The sequence below is a fragment of the Artibeus jamaicensis genome, unplaced genomic scaffold (genome assembly GCF_021234435.1).
Source record: "Artibeus jamaicensis isolate MK-2021 breed Jamaican fruit bat unplaced genomic scaffold, CSHL_Jam_final scaffold_833, whole genome shotgun sequence".
Lineage (NCBI taxonomy): Eukaryota > Metazoa > Chordata > Mammalia > Chiroptera > Phyllostomidae > Artibeus > Artibeus jamaicensis.
Genome location: NW_026522056.1, coordinates 15,298,977 through 15,315,847, shown reverse-complemented (window position 1 = coordinate 15,315,847; position 16,871 = coordinate 15,298,977). Strand labels below are relative to the sequence as shown.

Genomic DNA, 16,871 nt, shown 5'->3' with positions numbered 1-16,871 from the left:
ACACCGTGCGATTCCTTTTGCTACATCTTTGGATTTAGAAAGATAATAATAATATTTTATTTACTCACAAAGGAAACCATTAATAAATTGTACTGATGAAATCTAAAACTTTAAAACATGTTTTTAAACATCAAGAAGGCAAATAAGCTGGAAAATATCTTAAATATGATAGACAAAAGGTTATCATCTTCAATGTATAACATGTGAACATAAACTGAACTCTGTGATTAGAGGAAATCACTGTGATTTTAAAAAGTGCCACTAAGATGATCGTGTCAAAAGACATGATCACACAGCTCACAAAAGAAGTGACAGTGAGGCAACATTCATAGAGGAAAACATTCACATTCACTAATTAAAATCCGAGCCATCTGTGAGATGCTGTTTTCCATTCATTGTGGGTGCATATTTTAAAGATTTTATTTATTTATTTTTAGAGAGGGGAAAGGAGGGAGAAAGAGAGAGAGAGAAACATCAGTATGTGGTTGCCTCTTGTGCGACCCCCAGCGGGGATCTCGCCCACAACCCAGGCATGTGCCCTCACTGGGAATCAAACTGGTGACCCTCTGGTTCATAGGCCTGTGCTCAATCCACTGAGCCACACCAGCCAGGGCTGTTAGTGGCCTATCTTTTAAGCTGGTACCCAACGCTGAGGAATGCAGTGAAATCAATCCTGTATGCCTTGCAGGTGGGCTTGTCATGAACGGCAACACCACCATGGACTGGACCTTACACAAGCTTTACCTTTGACTCAGTGACTCTGCTCCTGGGATTACTGTCCAAATAGGAAAGAGCTTTTATGGAGAAATACAGTCATCACAGCATCACTCATAACAACAAAAACTTGCAACAACCTAAGGGTCCAATGGTTGAATAAGCAAAGGTAAAAATCCCTTGATGCACTATTTTTTAAGCACGTATAATTACTGTGTAGTTACTAATAACATGAAACCACATTCATGAAGCTTAGGTTTAAAAAACAATATTTAACTTATTTAAACATTATTATTATTATAATTATATATTTTACTAAACCTAATCTTAAGGGTAAAAAATTGGAAAGAAATAAAGCTATATGTATAATCATGTTAGATACCAGGTACAAGTGTTTTTTTTCCTTATTCTTTTTCCTTTGCCCTCCAAATTTGTTTTAATGACCAAGGAAAAAGCATTTTAATGATATTTTAAATAGAAATCACACTGTACTATTCTGCTATGAAGAATCCTGATTTTTATCCATAAGTTTACCAGATTTTCAAATAGAGGGACAAAAGTAGGTTTACTGTTGTTTGGAAAATAATACAGTAATTAATAAATAACAAGAATTAACCCTGTGTTTCACATACTCACAACTGTAAACCTACTTATGCCCCACCTTGTATATGTTTAAACCTGAGCTTTCTGGAATAGCTGTAGGAACCGCAGCAGCTAAACGTCTCTTGGGCACCTGCCATGTGTCAAGCATTGTTCTAAGCCATTTGCGTGCGTTAACACCGTCTTCGTGACTTCCACCCAAGCTAGAAACTCTTGGGGTGCCCAAAGTCACGCAGCTAACAAGTGGTGGGACATGGATTTGAACCCAGAGGTCTCCCTCAAGAGCTTTTGCAACTAACCACCATAGGATGATGTTTCCATTTCGAAATGCAACACAAAATTCCAAAAGCTTCAAGTCAACATATAAAGTCAATATAAACAAAATATAAAGTAAAAATGTAAAGTATTTTACACTTCCTAGAGCTGCAATTACAATGTAATTAAGTATATTAATTGATAAACTTGAGGCAAGGGATACAAGAAAACACTCTCATACTGTGGTGAGTAGGGTCCAAGCTAATGAAATACATAAAAGATGGTGTTTCCACCAGTGCAAAATTAATTTAAAAAAACAAACAGTAATTTTAGTCAGTCTGCGGTATCACAAAAAAAATGCATGGGGTAAAGACAGTGAAACTCAGTCTACAATTAAATGCTAATTGTCTTGCAGCCAAATTCGCCTTAATTGCAGGATCAGTTATGGTTAAAGTGTAAAGGAAGGAAAATCGAGGTTCTGGGGAACATTCCCAGGGATTACAGAGGCATGCAGCCACCTGGCTGTTAGAATAACCAACACCCCTCTTCTCCCCGGATTCAGGCGCGGAGGAAGCTTCCAGCGGCACGCATGGACACGGAGCTCCAAGGCAGGTGCGCCCGCAGCCCGCCAATAACTTGAGTGTGAGTCTGAGCAAACCCTTACGTTCTTCCAGCTGTAATTCTCTTCTGTGGTCTCAAGAGAGCCCTGCCTGATGGGAGAGCACCAGGCCAGGACACTGCTTCCAAAACTGGTGTAGGCGCCGGCAGTGGTCACTGGCAAACTTTTACAGTCCATACACGTGACTTAAAGAAAGAAGCCTCTTCCTTATTACAATTGCTAAATGCTAAAATGCTTTCATGCACACGTGCCCACTCCCAGACAGAGCATGCTGAACTACCTGTAACCCTGTTCCCCCCACCTTTTAAAATGCCATTCTAATTTGAAACGTCTTTGGCACTCATCTGCTGAGTGGCCCTTTCAGAAACCCCTCTAAGACTCTACCTCTCCCCTGCACCTGACCATGACCTTCACTGACCTCCACATGGGCAGTTCCCATGCATTACCAGACCCAACATGCCCAGCAGGGACCACAACGCCCAGCACTTAGTGATACGGAACAGTGATAATTTCCTTAGTGATACATCTAGGAAAATGGGTGGCAGTGGTGGGGGGTTGTGTACATTGGAAAGAAGTAACAGGGTAGCACAGTGGGTAGAAGCAGAGGGTGTCCCAAGATGCCAAGATGCTCTGATTCTGGGGAATCCACTTTCTAACCCTCAATTCTCCACCTGAAAATGAGGACTATGCTAATCCCTAGCGCCTAGGTTTCTTGTGAGGATTGAGTGAGGTCGCCCATGAGAAGCACTTAGCGCTGTCTCTAGATCATGATGAGAACTCAGCAGTTACCGACGCTCGCTCCGACGCTCGCTCCGACGCTCATATTTTTCCCCAACCCTCGACTCTCAGCAAGACCGGTGTGATGATTAATGCACTAATAACCCTTCTGGCAGGAAAAATGGGAGTCTTACTAAAACAATAATGAAGTTGATAAGTCAAACGACAGTACCTAGGAGGAATGACCTTCTTCTGATTTTATCTCTTCCTCCTCCATTCCTTCCCTTTGTAACTCCCTCTCTTCAAAAAAAGAGAAAGGGAGGGAGGGAGGTTTGTTCTTCTACCCCAAATTTCACTAGCACAGTGTACTAACGTGATGTTAATTTATGGGCTTCATTTTAGCAGTGGGGAGGATCTAAGAAAATTAACCCTTTGATGCCCTCAACATGTAACACTCTAAGAAGGGAAAGGCACCTCAGCGACATGTCCGTCATCAAAGAAGTCTCTAAGTAGCAGTCACACAGTTTCATGATGACAGTGTCCAATTTAATTTGTATGGTCTTCAGAGTCAGCGCTCGCTCAGTCCTGAGGTTCGGGAATCACCGATGACCTCAACCTCTGCCCTCCAAACAAACACAAATCCATAAACAACTCTGAGAAGTAAATGCAAAGCCCCCTGAAAGAGGAGACATCCTTTCCATCAACATGCTGATTCGTTTTGGAAGTTTATAGACATCCTGAGAGGCAATGCATTCTCCTATTTTAGCATCCTGCCTTTTAAAGATCTGCCTGAGATTTCTCGCAAAGAAACAATCCAAACTGCAAATCGATTGAAAAGCATAACCCGGGCATGAGTTTCCGCCTAACTCACCTACGCCAAGCAAATTCAAAGCTGTGGCCAGGTTTTCTCAGTGTGATCGTGGGTTGTCTTTTTTCCCCCAGAGATTCAAAGCTTTTTCCCCCCAGAAATTACTCTAACATGCAAATGAATTTCTCTGTATATGGTCAGATTTCATATAGACAAGAATCAGCAGTTACATCAACCAAAGTCCCTACTCAGCTCCCCATGGCCAAGGCTGTGTGTTTTGTTTCATTCTTCTAAAACCCCCAGCTCAGAACAGACCTCTGTACACAGCAGGTGTTCGGAGGGAGAGATGACAGACTCCAGCTAACAAGTGTATGGCACACTGTGGTCTAATTTGGTACTGACCTCGTTTTGAATCAGTGCAACCTCCAGCCCCTCATCTCTCATGTCTGCCTGTGGCTTCACCAATCACTCGACAGCTGCACTCAACACTCAGGTGCAGAAAAGCACCCCGCAGGTGGCAGTGAATGCGCAGTCCTCGTGGGTGCTTCTCTCCTGTGGGCTCTGTAGGTGTCACACCACCATTAAAACCACGCGGGCCACAGAACAGACCAGAGGCTCCTCGCCCTACCTTCTGCCCTCTCACCGGCACTAAGGAAGAGGACTTCCCTTGCAGCCAGGTAAAAAGATGGTCAACGATGGGGCATCTCCAGGCCTAGTCTAAAAAGCCCTTCTCCCCTTAAGCCTTGCCCAACAGAGCCCTCCAACCTGCAGCCCGTGCGGCCGCATGTGGCCCGGATGGCTATGCATATGGACCACGTGCCCAACACAAAACTGTAAATTTACTTAAAACCTTCTTTTGTTAGTGTTAGTGCATTTAATGGCTGGTCCAAGGCAACTCTTCTTTTTCCAGTGTGGTCCAGAGACACCAGAAGTTTGGACACCCCTGCTTAGAAAGTTGTCACAAAAACTTTGCAGAAGAATTCCCAGTCAATTCGCCCCAGGCAGGAAGCCACCCACCTGGTTGGTTCCTAGCCACACAGGGGCTTGATTTAAAGGTGTGGTTGTACAGCCCCGTGAATGTACTAAAAGCCATGGAACTGTTTCCTTTGAAAAAGGTTGAGCTGACAGTATGTGAATCTCTATAAAAGGAGGAAGAAGAGGAAGAAGCAGCAGGAGCAGGAGCCCTTCCTCAGTAAGGCGCCCGTCCAGGAGCAGAAAGGCACACACAGACCAAACAGCAGTCTTGACCCAACAAGCCCAGTTTTCCCCTCCTTCTGGCCCTTCTCTCCAGTGTTCTTGGGCACAGGTTTGCAAAAGCAAAGGAAGCGGCTGGAACAAACAGCCTGGGTACCTGGGGCTGACTGTTACTTCCCGAGGCACAGCCTCCAGGCTGCCCATGCCCCGGGAGCCCACCCGCTCCCACCGCACCCCAGGCCTCTGACCTACTCCAATCGCTCACTCCAACTTCCCTTCTGCTTTTGTAGTCCTTGCCTTCTGTGAATCTACAGCTAAAGAAAAAAATGGTGATGGCATTTTTGGGTGGCATACGGCGGGGGAAGGGTTGTTTTGTTTTTACTAATTTACTCTTTAAGAAACAAAGCTAAGAAATTATGTTGAGGGAGGAAAATGAGGAACTGTTTTCAAGCATTCAGTGCCCAACATAAAAAGGAACGAAAAGTTTTCCCCTTGCCCCCTCCACAAATGAGTGGGCCCGTGTCTGGGGCTTGTCCTCCACAGAGCACGGCCCACAGGGAACCACCTCCGGTTCAGTCCAGGCAGCGACTCTGCCCGGGTCTTCCATGAGGTCGACCCAGCAACCTCCACCCGGTAAAGAGTTTCTAGAAAGCAATGGCACGTGGGAGAAGGGAAAACAGCTGGCACAGACCACGGAAAACACCTTTCCTGCACCATTGCCATCATACCTTCATCCTCTCCCCCATCTGCAGTTTCCCTCATTGAGAGGTCAATGTCAAGGACGAAGTGGGGTCAGGAAGAATGAGCCGACAGTCTGATGGGAACTCCTTTGTAGGTGACAGTCCCCTCATCTCTTGCTGCTTCTAGGATTCTCTCCTTTATTATAGGCAAGAAGGGGCTGGAAAGAAGTATTCCAAGTCATGAAGTCCAAAGACCTACATCCAAGATTGCTCTATCCAGCAAAGCTTTCATTTAGAATGGAAGGCCAGATAAAGTGCTTCTCAGATAAGGCCAAATTGAAGGAGTTCCTCATCACCAAGCCCTTATTATATGAAATGTTTAAGGGACTTACTAAGATAAGAAAGTAAGATATCCTCTTACTTTTTCTCCTAAGAAAAAGAAGATAAAAAAAGATGAACAGTGAAAGGACAGCAAACTCACAGTTATCAACCACCACACCTAAAACAAAAGCAAATTAAGAGGACAGCTAGATCAGGAGTGAACCATAGAAATGAAGATCACAGAGAGGATTAGCAACAGGGGAGTAGGAAAAGGAGAAGGGGGGAGAAGGTTCAGAAAATAAGTAGCATAGACAGTAGATAGAAAATAGGGAGAGGGTAAGAATAGTATGGGAAATACAGAATCTAAAGAACTTGAGGCACATGTTCATGAACTAAAGGGGGGAATGGTGGGGGAGGGGTGCACAGGGTGGAGGGGAACAGGGGGGGACAGAACAAATGTAATGACATAATCAATTAAAAATACAAAAAAAAAAGAATGAGCTACGGAACAGCAGGATTTGGGGAGGGGAGCACAAAGTATCTCCGTATTGGGGGCACTGAAGGCTTGAAAACATTTCATTTCCCTTTGTCCTCCTTGAGAGTCATCCCTGCCCACTTGTGCACCCACCGCCCAATTTCTGGAAGGGTTAGGAGTTGGATACAGAGGGCAGGACTATATGTACCAGAAAAATCATGTGGGAAAATTATATATGCCTACCTTAAAGTACACACTTTAAGACAAAGATCATAAACAATGCAAAAGGCACTTTGCCAAGGAACCAATTAAGAAACAGCAGAATGTCCTGAGTTCTTTAAAAAAAATAACCACTCCACTTGGAGCCCCTTCCTACCCACGGTGCCCTGCACCAGCCCCTGTCCGGGGGGCGTGAGTCCTGCCACCCCATCCGGCACAGATTCAGACAAGACGGCGTGCACCTGCAAAGCGGCAGCGCCACACCCCGCACGGCAGGGGACTCCTTCCCTCCCGTGCATGCCATCACGCGTGCTCCGTGGCTGCCTGGGATGCCTGTGGACCACTGCGGGGTCACAGACCAGAGGAGCCACAGGACTGGGGAACGCAGACCAAAATGGGGCCTCCTCACCCCTCACTCCTGGATGAAGTGGAGGAAGGCGGCCCCCAAAGCAAAGCGATCCTAACTGCCACCTGGCAGCTGAATGAGGGCGAATGGAGCCCTGGCTGGGCCTGCCCCGAGCAGACCCCACCGGAGTGCTTTCCACAGAGCCTAGAAACATGGAGCCACGCTCCTCTCCACCGCGGGCACGGGAGGACCAAGGATGCGGGAGGCACCGGAGGGCAAGAGACGAGCATGGCACCTGCCTCTTGGTAGTAAAATAAAAACTAGGTAAATAAAAATAAAGCACACTAACGGAGAAATGCTCAGGTCCTTAATCCTAACAGGTCCCCACAGAGAGAAGGAAGTCAGTGGGTGGATGGAGACAGCAATGGTCGCTGCAACGCCAGCCTCCACCCCCCACCCCCCACGTGATGGAGCAGACGGCCCTCACGTCCTTACAAACCCAAGGGGAGCAAACCGTTTTTCTCAACACATTCTCTCACCTAAATCCCTGCAACAACCCTGTGAAGTACACACTGTAAGTGTTTCAGGTGTTAAAATGAAGTCAGTGGGTAAGAACCAAAAGAGTGGGGTGAGGTTTACTGGGAAGTAAGACAGAGCCGGCAGCAAAGTAGGATGTAAAACCTCTGTTACCAAAAACTGCCTCCTCCAGGCAGCCCCGGCGACCTGCCCAGGGATGCACCTGCCATTCTACTCTGCAGTGTAAACAACAGGCACCTACTACTTAACATAATTTATTCTCCAAAGGCCTTTCTCAGCTTTGAATTCTATCGCACACAGTACTTCCTTCCCCTACTACATGACTAAGCTTTTGATTTTTACAGGAAACAAAGCCCAGGAGAGTTCAAAGAGGATTGTTCACAAAACTAAAAGCCAAGAGGCATCAATATTAATAAAACTAACCTAAAAAGATATTTAATAACTTCTGTGAAATTAAAAACAAGGACCAATTCCATCCAAACAACCAGTCCACGCTCGGTAACTCTAAAACTGAGCTACGATCAGGCAGGAATTTTGCTTTGTTCCTGTGGTCAAAACGAAGGGCCTATTCCAGAGAAAGAGCAGTAACACGGTGACAATGGGAGCACTTGGGCATTTGGGGGAAGGGCAGAAGGAATTTGGGGCACAGACAAAGCAAGGCCATCGCTACAGCAGCACCTGAGAATTTGACAGAACATGTGAATAACAAAGAAGAAAGACATTTCTCACAGAAGCCCAGTCCTTCGGCCAACATCTGGGAACCTTGAAGAAGCCACAAAGCCTCAGGCGTGTCTCTCGCTCAGAGGAAGCAAGTGAACGACCTAATCAAAGACAAACCCTGTCATACACTGACACCAGCAGAATAAGGCACAATGTGCCCAGTGCCTCAGAGGGGGACATAGTGTGCAAGACACCTTGGGCAAAAGATGTCGAGTTCATTAGCGAATGGAAGAAACCATCTACGGACCACATACCAATTCTGTGTCTAATGCTTTGGGATGCTTCCCAGTTATTCTTAAAAAGAACCTTTAACAGCCCTGGCTGGGTGGCTCAGTTGGCTGCAGCACCATCCTGTACACCAAAAGGTTGATTCCCAGTCAGGATACATACTTGGCTTGTGTTGCAGGTTTGATCCTGAGTCAAAGCACATGAGAGGCAACCAATCAATGTTTCTCTCTCACGTTGATGTTTCCTCTCTCTCCCTCAACCTTCCTTTCTCTCCCCCCAAAATCAATTAAAAAACCAAATAACATTAATCATTTGGAGAGTAGGATAATCAGTGGAAAAACTAGGCAGAACCCAAGTTCAACTCTCCAAGACGCACTCTCCCAATTTCAAAGCACACGGCATTCATTCAAATGCTCCGGTGGACGAGCAAAGTACTACAAACTCACTCTGGCAGGGGAGCCTCCACAGCTTACTCAGTAACCCACACGTCCAACCTCACGAGCACTGGGCTTTCTGGTTGCGAAGCTAATCTGGTGGGAATGAACAGAAGCATAAATAAATACCGCACCAAAAGAAACATACTCCAGAACACCCAAACAAGGCAGGTGGAGGGACACCTGGCTGTTGGGTGCCAGCAGTATGGTCAGTTCGGGCAGAAAGCCGGGGAAGTCTCACGACACCTGACCTCTAGGCTCATTACAGGCCTTGTCCGAGTTTCCAAACACATCTCCCGTCACTAAACCCATTTGTCTGGGATGAAACAAATTGACAATCTCTCTGACAACATAATCAGATCTTTTTTTTTTTTAACAAGAACTTTTAAAAACAAGTGGTCATCAACTGAGGATTTTCTAAAACATGGCATTTCTATCATTAATCAAAATCCAAAAGGAACATTCTAGCACCATACCACACTAGTGCGGCCCAGGCGAGGCTCGATGTCCTGTTGGCTGCCACAGGGCCACCACGGACCTCCCACCAAATAGGGTTTAAAGGTATGAGTTCCACTCTGCATTTCTTCTGCACAAAAATCAAGGGAGGCACTAATTTGCTTTTTACGCTCCATGTCCCAAAAGTGAAAGAGAATTTAAATTCCAGTTTTTCATATTGTATCAAAATTGTTAGTTAACAGGGAACTTGACACTTTAATAAAACAGAACTAAGTATCCAATTTTTGACGTTTCTAAAAAGTAACTTGTCTTCATAACTTCTTAAAAAGTTACCAATAGATCAAAGGTTTCTGCCAACTTAAAATATCCAGGGTCCAGCAGAAGTAACACCTGCTTGAGTGTGGTTGGTAGGGTAATAATATAAGTGTAATAATTTATAGTTTCAATTTGAACATGTCACCTAAAATGTCACATGGTGTGCTTGAGTGTGATATTGTTACATTGCAGAATTACATGCTTATGACTTTGTAATAAAAGATTTTGTAATAAAAAGGGGGCATTGTTTGTGCCAGACTATGTATTTTAATAATGTAGGGACTAGATGAACATATTTAAAGTGTATGCCCTAATTAATTGAATGCCCAAAATTCCTACATCACTTTCTAATTTTTTTAAAGATTTTATTTATTTATTTATTTTTAGAGGGGAAGGAGAGAGGGAGAGAAACATCAATGTATGGTTGCCTTTCGTGCATCCCTTGCTGGGAACTGGCCTGCAGGGAACTGGTCTGCAACCCACGCACGTGCCCTGACTGGGAATCGAACCACTATCCTTTGATTCGCAGGCCCGTGCTCTATCCACTGAGCTACACCAGCCAGGGGGACTTTCTAATTTTTTAATTTTTTTTAGCCGTTCCCAAGTCTTTCAGAAATGTGCAAATACTAGCAAATGATGGCTATCACTGAAAAATACGAACAAGGAAAATGCAGTCTTTTTCCCTTGTATCAATGTGATGAAGGTACTATTCACATATCTTTTTTCTACAGCTTTTGTGCTCTCTGCTACTTTTAGAATAAAATCCTAAACAAAGCAAGAAGATAACTTCTTTCTCTGACCACAAATAAAACAGAACTGTACAGTGTCTCTGTTATCGAAACACTTGATGCTTTATTCCTACTCAATATATAAGATAATTTCAGCATTGTCAACCATGTATGCGTTTGTTACGTTGAAAATAAGTCATCTCTTCCTTGGATGGAACCTGGACTGCAACCCAGGTGCGTTAACAGGGGAACCTCTGAGAGGCAAATACGCCCAATGAGAACCAGAGAATGGACTTGTTTGTGGAATGTATGACTATTTAAAAAAAATAAACAGCTGAGGTTAGGGAAAAATAATTCCAACCTCATTGTTTACTCTTCGAAGTTCTTGGCATTTCTCTGCACAGATCTTTACTTGTTTAATAACCCATGTTTTCCTCTTTGTTGTTAATAACATCAGCTTCATTAATGTTCCATCTGGATTAAGAATTGCCTTTAGGTAGCTCCTTCAATCAGCCACTCTGTGAATACGCAACTCTCAACCCCTTCATTCAATATAGTAACACAATAAAGAAGTGTCTGCTTTCGTGAAGGAAATACAATGGCAAATATAAAACGAACTGAAGCGCCTACCAAGTCCCAGCCTGTGACAAGGCCCCAGACCATCGTACAGAATGGACAGTCCAGTTGACTGGTAACTGAATACGGTGGCCTTTTTCAAGCCGAAGAATTAAACTCGGCCTAGATCTAGGGCAGCGGGAAGATGTTACCTTCGGAAATATGGGTGTCTGATTCCTTGCTGATACTGGGAGGAGCTGCATTCAGACTGGGACAAAGATCGCAGTGGTGCCCCGTCTTCCCTTTCTTTACCCCCACCTGCGGGTGGGGGACTGAGGGGGGACACTGGCAATGATAGCATCATCAGGCTTGTCCTCAGGACACTCGGAATGCTGTTCACTGAGCCAACTCCACAAATATGAGTTGTATGGAGAATTGCTCTGATGAATACCTTTCCACGTGGGACAGAGACACAGAACGGGGACTCAGGATTCCAGTGAACCAGGCTCAAAAGTCCCAGACAATGAGTCCTGGAGCTCACTAGCACCAAAACAACAAACCTTAAGACATCTGTGAGGCACCAAATTGCCTGGAAATACCCGAGGAAAGTCCCCTCAGAGATCTTGCTCATCACTCGTGCCCAAGAGTGTGGTGAGTAAAACAGTGATCCCAGAGCTTAGTCATGAGTGAGACGTGAAAGTTCTGTCTTTACTAATCCATCACTAACACCAGCAGCACTGTCTTCACTAATCCCAACCCGGTTACGAAACATTCTTCTCTGAAGTTTCTTAAGAAAAGTGAGCAAGAAGTTTTACTTTATGATATTATGAATTTAAACCAACAAACAAAAAAAGTACAACAGGCATGTCAAACTCAAAGCATCTCAAGCACTTTGAGATGGGTCTAATAAGCATTGTAGCCCAGGCTCAGCAAGAGACTAACATCACACACCACCTTCTGTTCAACTACCTGAAATTTCCTCCCACCAAAGATGGGCTAAATTGGGGGGGGAGGGGGCACAAGATCTGAATGTTTTGACTAGAACTCACTCTGGAAGACTGAATCTTCCTGTAGGAGAGTATGAGACGGGGCCTGTATTTCATATTGCTTGTGTGCTTACTGCCTTTGCTTGTTCCCAAACACCCGCTGTATTTTTACCTGGAGATGCCTTCCTGGGAAGCCAGTGAGGTTAAGCAAATGATCTTACAAATGAGAAACAAAAATCTTTTTTAAACAGGTGCCTCTCCAATCGCAGCACGGAAGAGCCAGCTCCTGCTCTGCACTTACCTGGGAAAGCGTGCGGATTGGGCGACCCTCTCTTAAGGCACTTAGAACAGAGGATGTGCACAGTGTAGTGCAGTCCAGGCCATTCTTGAAGGAGGACATTCAGTTCCTCCACCAAGGGGGTTATGGCTTGCCATGCCGTCCATATATTTGGTAATGATGCGTGGCTGGCGATGGACAGAGTATCTGGCTGCAGCACCCCCTTGGCAGGTCTGTAACTCACCACCACAGGGACCTTCCCTCTGTAGGCAAAGATCTGAAGTTTCCCGTCGGACCTGTGCACCACATGGCTGTTGATCTGGACGCTGTAGCGTGCAAACAACCCAGGTGGAAAGGTAAAGGGAAAACTGTATTCGATCTGCAATTGCTCAGCCACAAAAGACTGCCCCGCCAGGTTGGTCCCATTAATCCAGGCCTCTGCGTGGGGCACCTCGTTCTGCACGTAGCACGGGAACTTGTACCAGGCTGTGGACCCGTTCAAAGGCTTGCCCTTGGGTTTATTGAGGCAGTAGCAGAGTCCCATCTTCTCCAGCAGCTCCAGCAACAGCTGCAAGTCCTGCTGGGCCTGGACATGAGGCTTAAGCAGCAACCGAATGACATGGGCTGGCAAGAGCCCATGAAGCAGAAAGCCCTCCACGTAATGATGGAGCTGAGTGGCCCGCAGCAGGTCCTGGCTGGGTGTGGGCAGCGCCATCGGGAGGGAGTTCTCGCCCTCGCCCTCGCCCTCTCCGTTGGTCCCTAGGAGCAGCTTATGCAGCAACAAGGAAGGATCCCTCTGGAAAAAGACATTGAGGATGTCGATGAGGCGGGTGAGGTTGTGGAAGACGTGTTCCTTGAGGGCCGGGCTGTCCTCAAAGTAGAGTAGCTTGCCGCTCTCGTGCAGGTAGGACAGGGCGCTCTGCAGCCGGTCCTCCGTCAGCCCCGCCTGCAGGCCCAGGCGAGCCGAGTCCCACCAGCTGAGCCACAGCCGTTGGGCCTGAGGTGGCTGGAAATGCAGCTCCTCCAGCACCTGCCAGGACCGAGGCAGCACTCTGTGTAAGTTGGGGAAGATGTCCCGGTGCTCGGCTACCGACAGCAGCTTATCCCGCAGGCGTCGTAATTGGCGAGGGTCCCTGCAGCTCACAGGCAACACAGGGGAGAGGATCTGCAGCCTGTGGTTGAGCAGGTACTGGAAGTGGGCCTTGCGCCGCCGAAGGTTCTTGTCTGAAACACCATAGTAGGCTGCGTGGGGGCTGGCCGAGCGCAGCTCGAAGTCTCGGGCCAGAGCCTCGTCCACCACCTGGGCCAGACGGCTCAGCCCCTCAGCATCGTGCTTCTCCTGCAGGGCAATCTGGCGGTGGATGTCCAGACACTTCTCCTCCAGCTCACGCTCGCCACACAGGTCTGCATGCGTGCCCACAATGCACACCACCGCATGAGGCACCCGGGCCCCGACCCGGTGCAAGAAGGAGCCCACTGTGGTAGGAAATCGCAGGGGCTCATAGGTGGCCAAGTTCACAACCAACACATAAAGGGCCCCTGGAGAGAGGAAGAAGGGCTGGATCACCTCGTAACTTTCATCTCCAGCTAAGTCATACACGATGAACCGCAGGCCCCGGGAAGCATCAGCTGTCCAGCTGGTCACCTCTATGCCCTTGCTCACAGGAGGAGGTGAAGGTGGGTAGCTCTCGTCCTTGTCCCCTCCTTCACTTCCCTCCACCCTGTCCTCAGTGAGGCAGTGCCGGAGCAAGGTCTTCCCTGCGGCTTTGTGGCCCATCAGGAGCAGCTTGAGGCGGGGCTGCACTGCTGGCTGGGAATGGGCCAGCTCCTTCTGGTAGGCTGCGATATAGGGGATCCCCTTCATACAGACCTCGTAGGGGGGCTGGATCAGTGGGTTGTCCTTGATCTTCCACAGGCCCACCCGGGAGAGCTGGCCGAAGTTGTCGGGCAGCACGGCAATCTGGTTCCCCTGCAGCACCAGCTCCTCCAAGCCACTCAGCTCTACAATGGAGTCCGGCAGGTATCGGATCCGGTTGTTATCCAGCCACAGAGTGAGCAGCCGGCCCAGGCCTGAGATCAGGGAGGGCACTGCGGTGAGCTGGTTGCGACTAAGGTAGAGCTCCTCCAGACCAGCCAGGGGCAACAGAGCGGCAGGGAACTCCTCAAAGAGGTTGGAGGAGAGGTTGAGCATTTTGAGCCGCTGCAGACGGCTGAACTGGGCGGGCAGAGCCTGCAGCCCGTTGTTGTCCAGCATGAGGCTCTCCAGGCTGGCCAGCTCACAGAAGCCGTCGGGCAGGGTGCCAAGCTCGGCCCCACTCAGCCAGAGGATCTTCAGGGCACGCAGGGCACTGATATCCTCAGGTAGGCCCCGCAGCCGGTTGCTGGACACGTCCAGTTCCTCCAGCGCCGCCAACTGCAGCAGCTGGCCAGGAAAAGCAGTAAGCTGGTTGTGGTCCACGTCGAGAGTGCGCAGGCGACAGAGGCAGGAGAGAGAGTCGGGCAGGTGCGCCAGCCGGTTAAAGCTGACATCCAGCTCCTCCAGGGGGGCCAGAGCGCCCAGTTGGTCAGGCAGGGCGGGCAGCTGGTTGTGGCTGAGGTTGAGTTTGCGCAGCTCGCGCAAGCTGCTCACCACCTCGGCGCCCAGGGAGGTCAGCCGGTTGTGGCTCAAGTCCAGCTCCGTGAGGTGGTGGCCCAGCTCGGCCACCGCCGGGGGCAGCCGGGCAAAGCGGTTCCTACGCAGGACCAGGACGCGCAGGCTGCCCAGCGCCGACCCCAGCCCGTCCGGCACCTCCTCCAGGCCGTTGTTCCCCAGATTCAGCACCTCGATGTCTCCGATGTTAGCCGGCAGCACGAGCTGGGGGGCGTCAGGGCAGTCGATCTGGTCGGCCGCGTGCCCTGGGCAGCCCCCGGCCGCGCTGAGGGTGAGCTGGCGCAGGTTGCCCCGCAGCTTCCTGGCACGCAGGGCGGCGTCCCGCCAAAGCCTCACCGTCTTCAGGTTCCCACCGTCCTTCCCAGCCATGGCGGGGCCCCGGGCCGACACCCTCGCGCGGGCGCGGGAGCCCACGGCTACATGCCGCGCTGCGCCCAGGCGCGGGCCCGTCTCCCCGTCCCTCTCGCTCCTCCCTCCCCAGCACAGCTCGGCGACCGGCGGCTGTGGGTCCTAGCGCAGCCGGCGGCCGGGCGCCCGCAGCTGGGGAGCGGCGGCGACGCGAGCAGCTCCGGGGGGCGCCGAGTCCGCGGCGCGGGGGGTGGCGGCGGCGGCCGGCGGGGGGTGCCGATCGCATTCTCCTTCCTCCCGGGCCATGGGCGCGCCCGGACCGCACGGCTGCCGCCCGCCGAGCCGCGGAGGGTGCCTGCTGCTCCGCCTCCCGCTCCGCCCGCCTCGCGGCGCCTCCGTGCGGACTCGGGCCCGCTACCCCTGCAGCCCGGGCTCCGCGGCCCGCGGCGGCGTGGCCTCCGCCAGCTCCCGGAGGAGGGCGGCGCTCGGCGCGGCGGCCGGCATGTTGCGCGCCCCGGGCCGGGGTGCAGTCGGGAGGAGGGGGCGGCGGCGCCTCCTTGTCTCTGCGTCCGGGGGCCCGGGAGGGAGCGCGAGCGCCGCGTCCCCGGCTCTGGCAGGTCGCGATCTGGAAGCTGCAGCGCCGCCCGGCGGAGCGGCCCCCACGTGACCAGCGGAGGCCCCGCGTGTCGCCGGCGCCGCCCCGGGGGCGGACGCCGGGTGCCGGACTTGGGGCGACTCGCCGGGTGCGGGCCCGGGCGGTAGACGGCGATCGGCGGGAGGCGCGCGGGGAGTGGGCCCCAGGCCCCGGGGCTCTTGGGTTGGGCTCCTCTTTGTTGACCCTGCGCCTCTGGGGATTTCTTTTCTTTCCTGGGGTGCCAGCTTCGCTGTCTTCCCTTAATCCTTCTGCACCCCCTTCCCCTTCCTCTCACCCTACGTCCACTCCGCAGTGGAGCTGACAGAATTCGGGGGCCTGGGTTTCATTGTAGGAGCTAATAACTACACAAAAGGAGAAATGCAGGCAACCATTCATTCATTTGATAAATATTTATTGAGGCCCTATTCTGTGCCAGACCAGCTGAGACACGGTCTCGGCGCCCCCGGGGAAGGCTCTGAGCAGGCCTAATTAGGGGTGGAAGAGGGGTGGGTACAGTGTTCGATCCTCACTGCAACTCCGTGAAATATCGTCTCCCCAAACTGTGCAGGATTTGTTATGCTGTGGGCTCCAGAAAATGGCAGTTGTTTGAGGCAAAATTCACAGTCCGGTGCTCACTTTACAAGGTTGCTATTTTCCTCCTTGAGGTCACATCTACGCTAAGTAAATAATTTCTTCAGAATTTACCAGAGCCTTAAAACATATGTAATCTCCAGTTATCACCTCCATCACTGCCTGCAGATTACCTAATAGTGAAGCAGATACTTTCCAGAGATACAAAACTGTGTTAATTGCTTAAATCCACCACTTAACACATATGTGGCTAGCCCTCACACAGGACCCGTATCCTGCACAGTTATTTTGTAGTAATAGTTTGTCTCTGAAAAGAGAGCAACTGAACATGTGAGCTGGAAATCTACCCAGTGATGGTCATCAAGCCCGGCTCTACCTCCTTTAGCCGGAGCATGCGCCCTCCCGCAGGTGGGTCCTAGGGACCAAAGGTGTGTCTGACACCGAGAAGAGCTGAGCTGTGTTCA

The 16,871-nt window shown here is 49.8% G+C and overlaps 1 protein-coding gene across 2 annotated transcripts in view; it reads right to left on the bottom strand.

Moving 5' to 3' along the window:
* MFHAS1 (multifunctional ROCO family signaling regulator 1) overlaps positions 1-15,788 on the bottom strand; it is a 67,453-nt gene extending 51,665 nt beyond the window's left edge. For both annotated transcript variants that reach the window (XR_005080079.2, XM_037128809.2), the window contains exon 1: positions 12,209-15,788. Coding sequence is in view for 1 of the 2 variants with exons in the window: in XM_037128809.2 (XP_036984704.2) it covers positions 12,209-15,203 (2,995 nt within the window). In the remaining variant the exon portion in view is untranslated. The remainder of the gene's footprint in view (positions 1-12,208) is intronic.
* Positions 15,789-16,871: the final 1,083 nt, after the last annotated feature.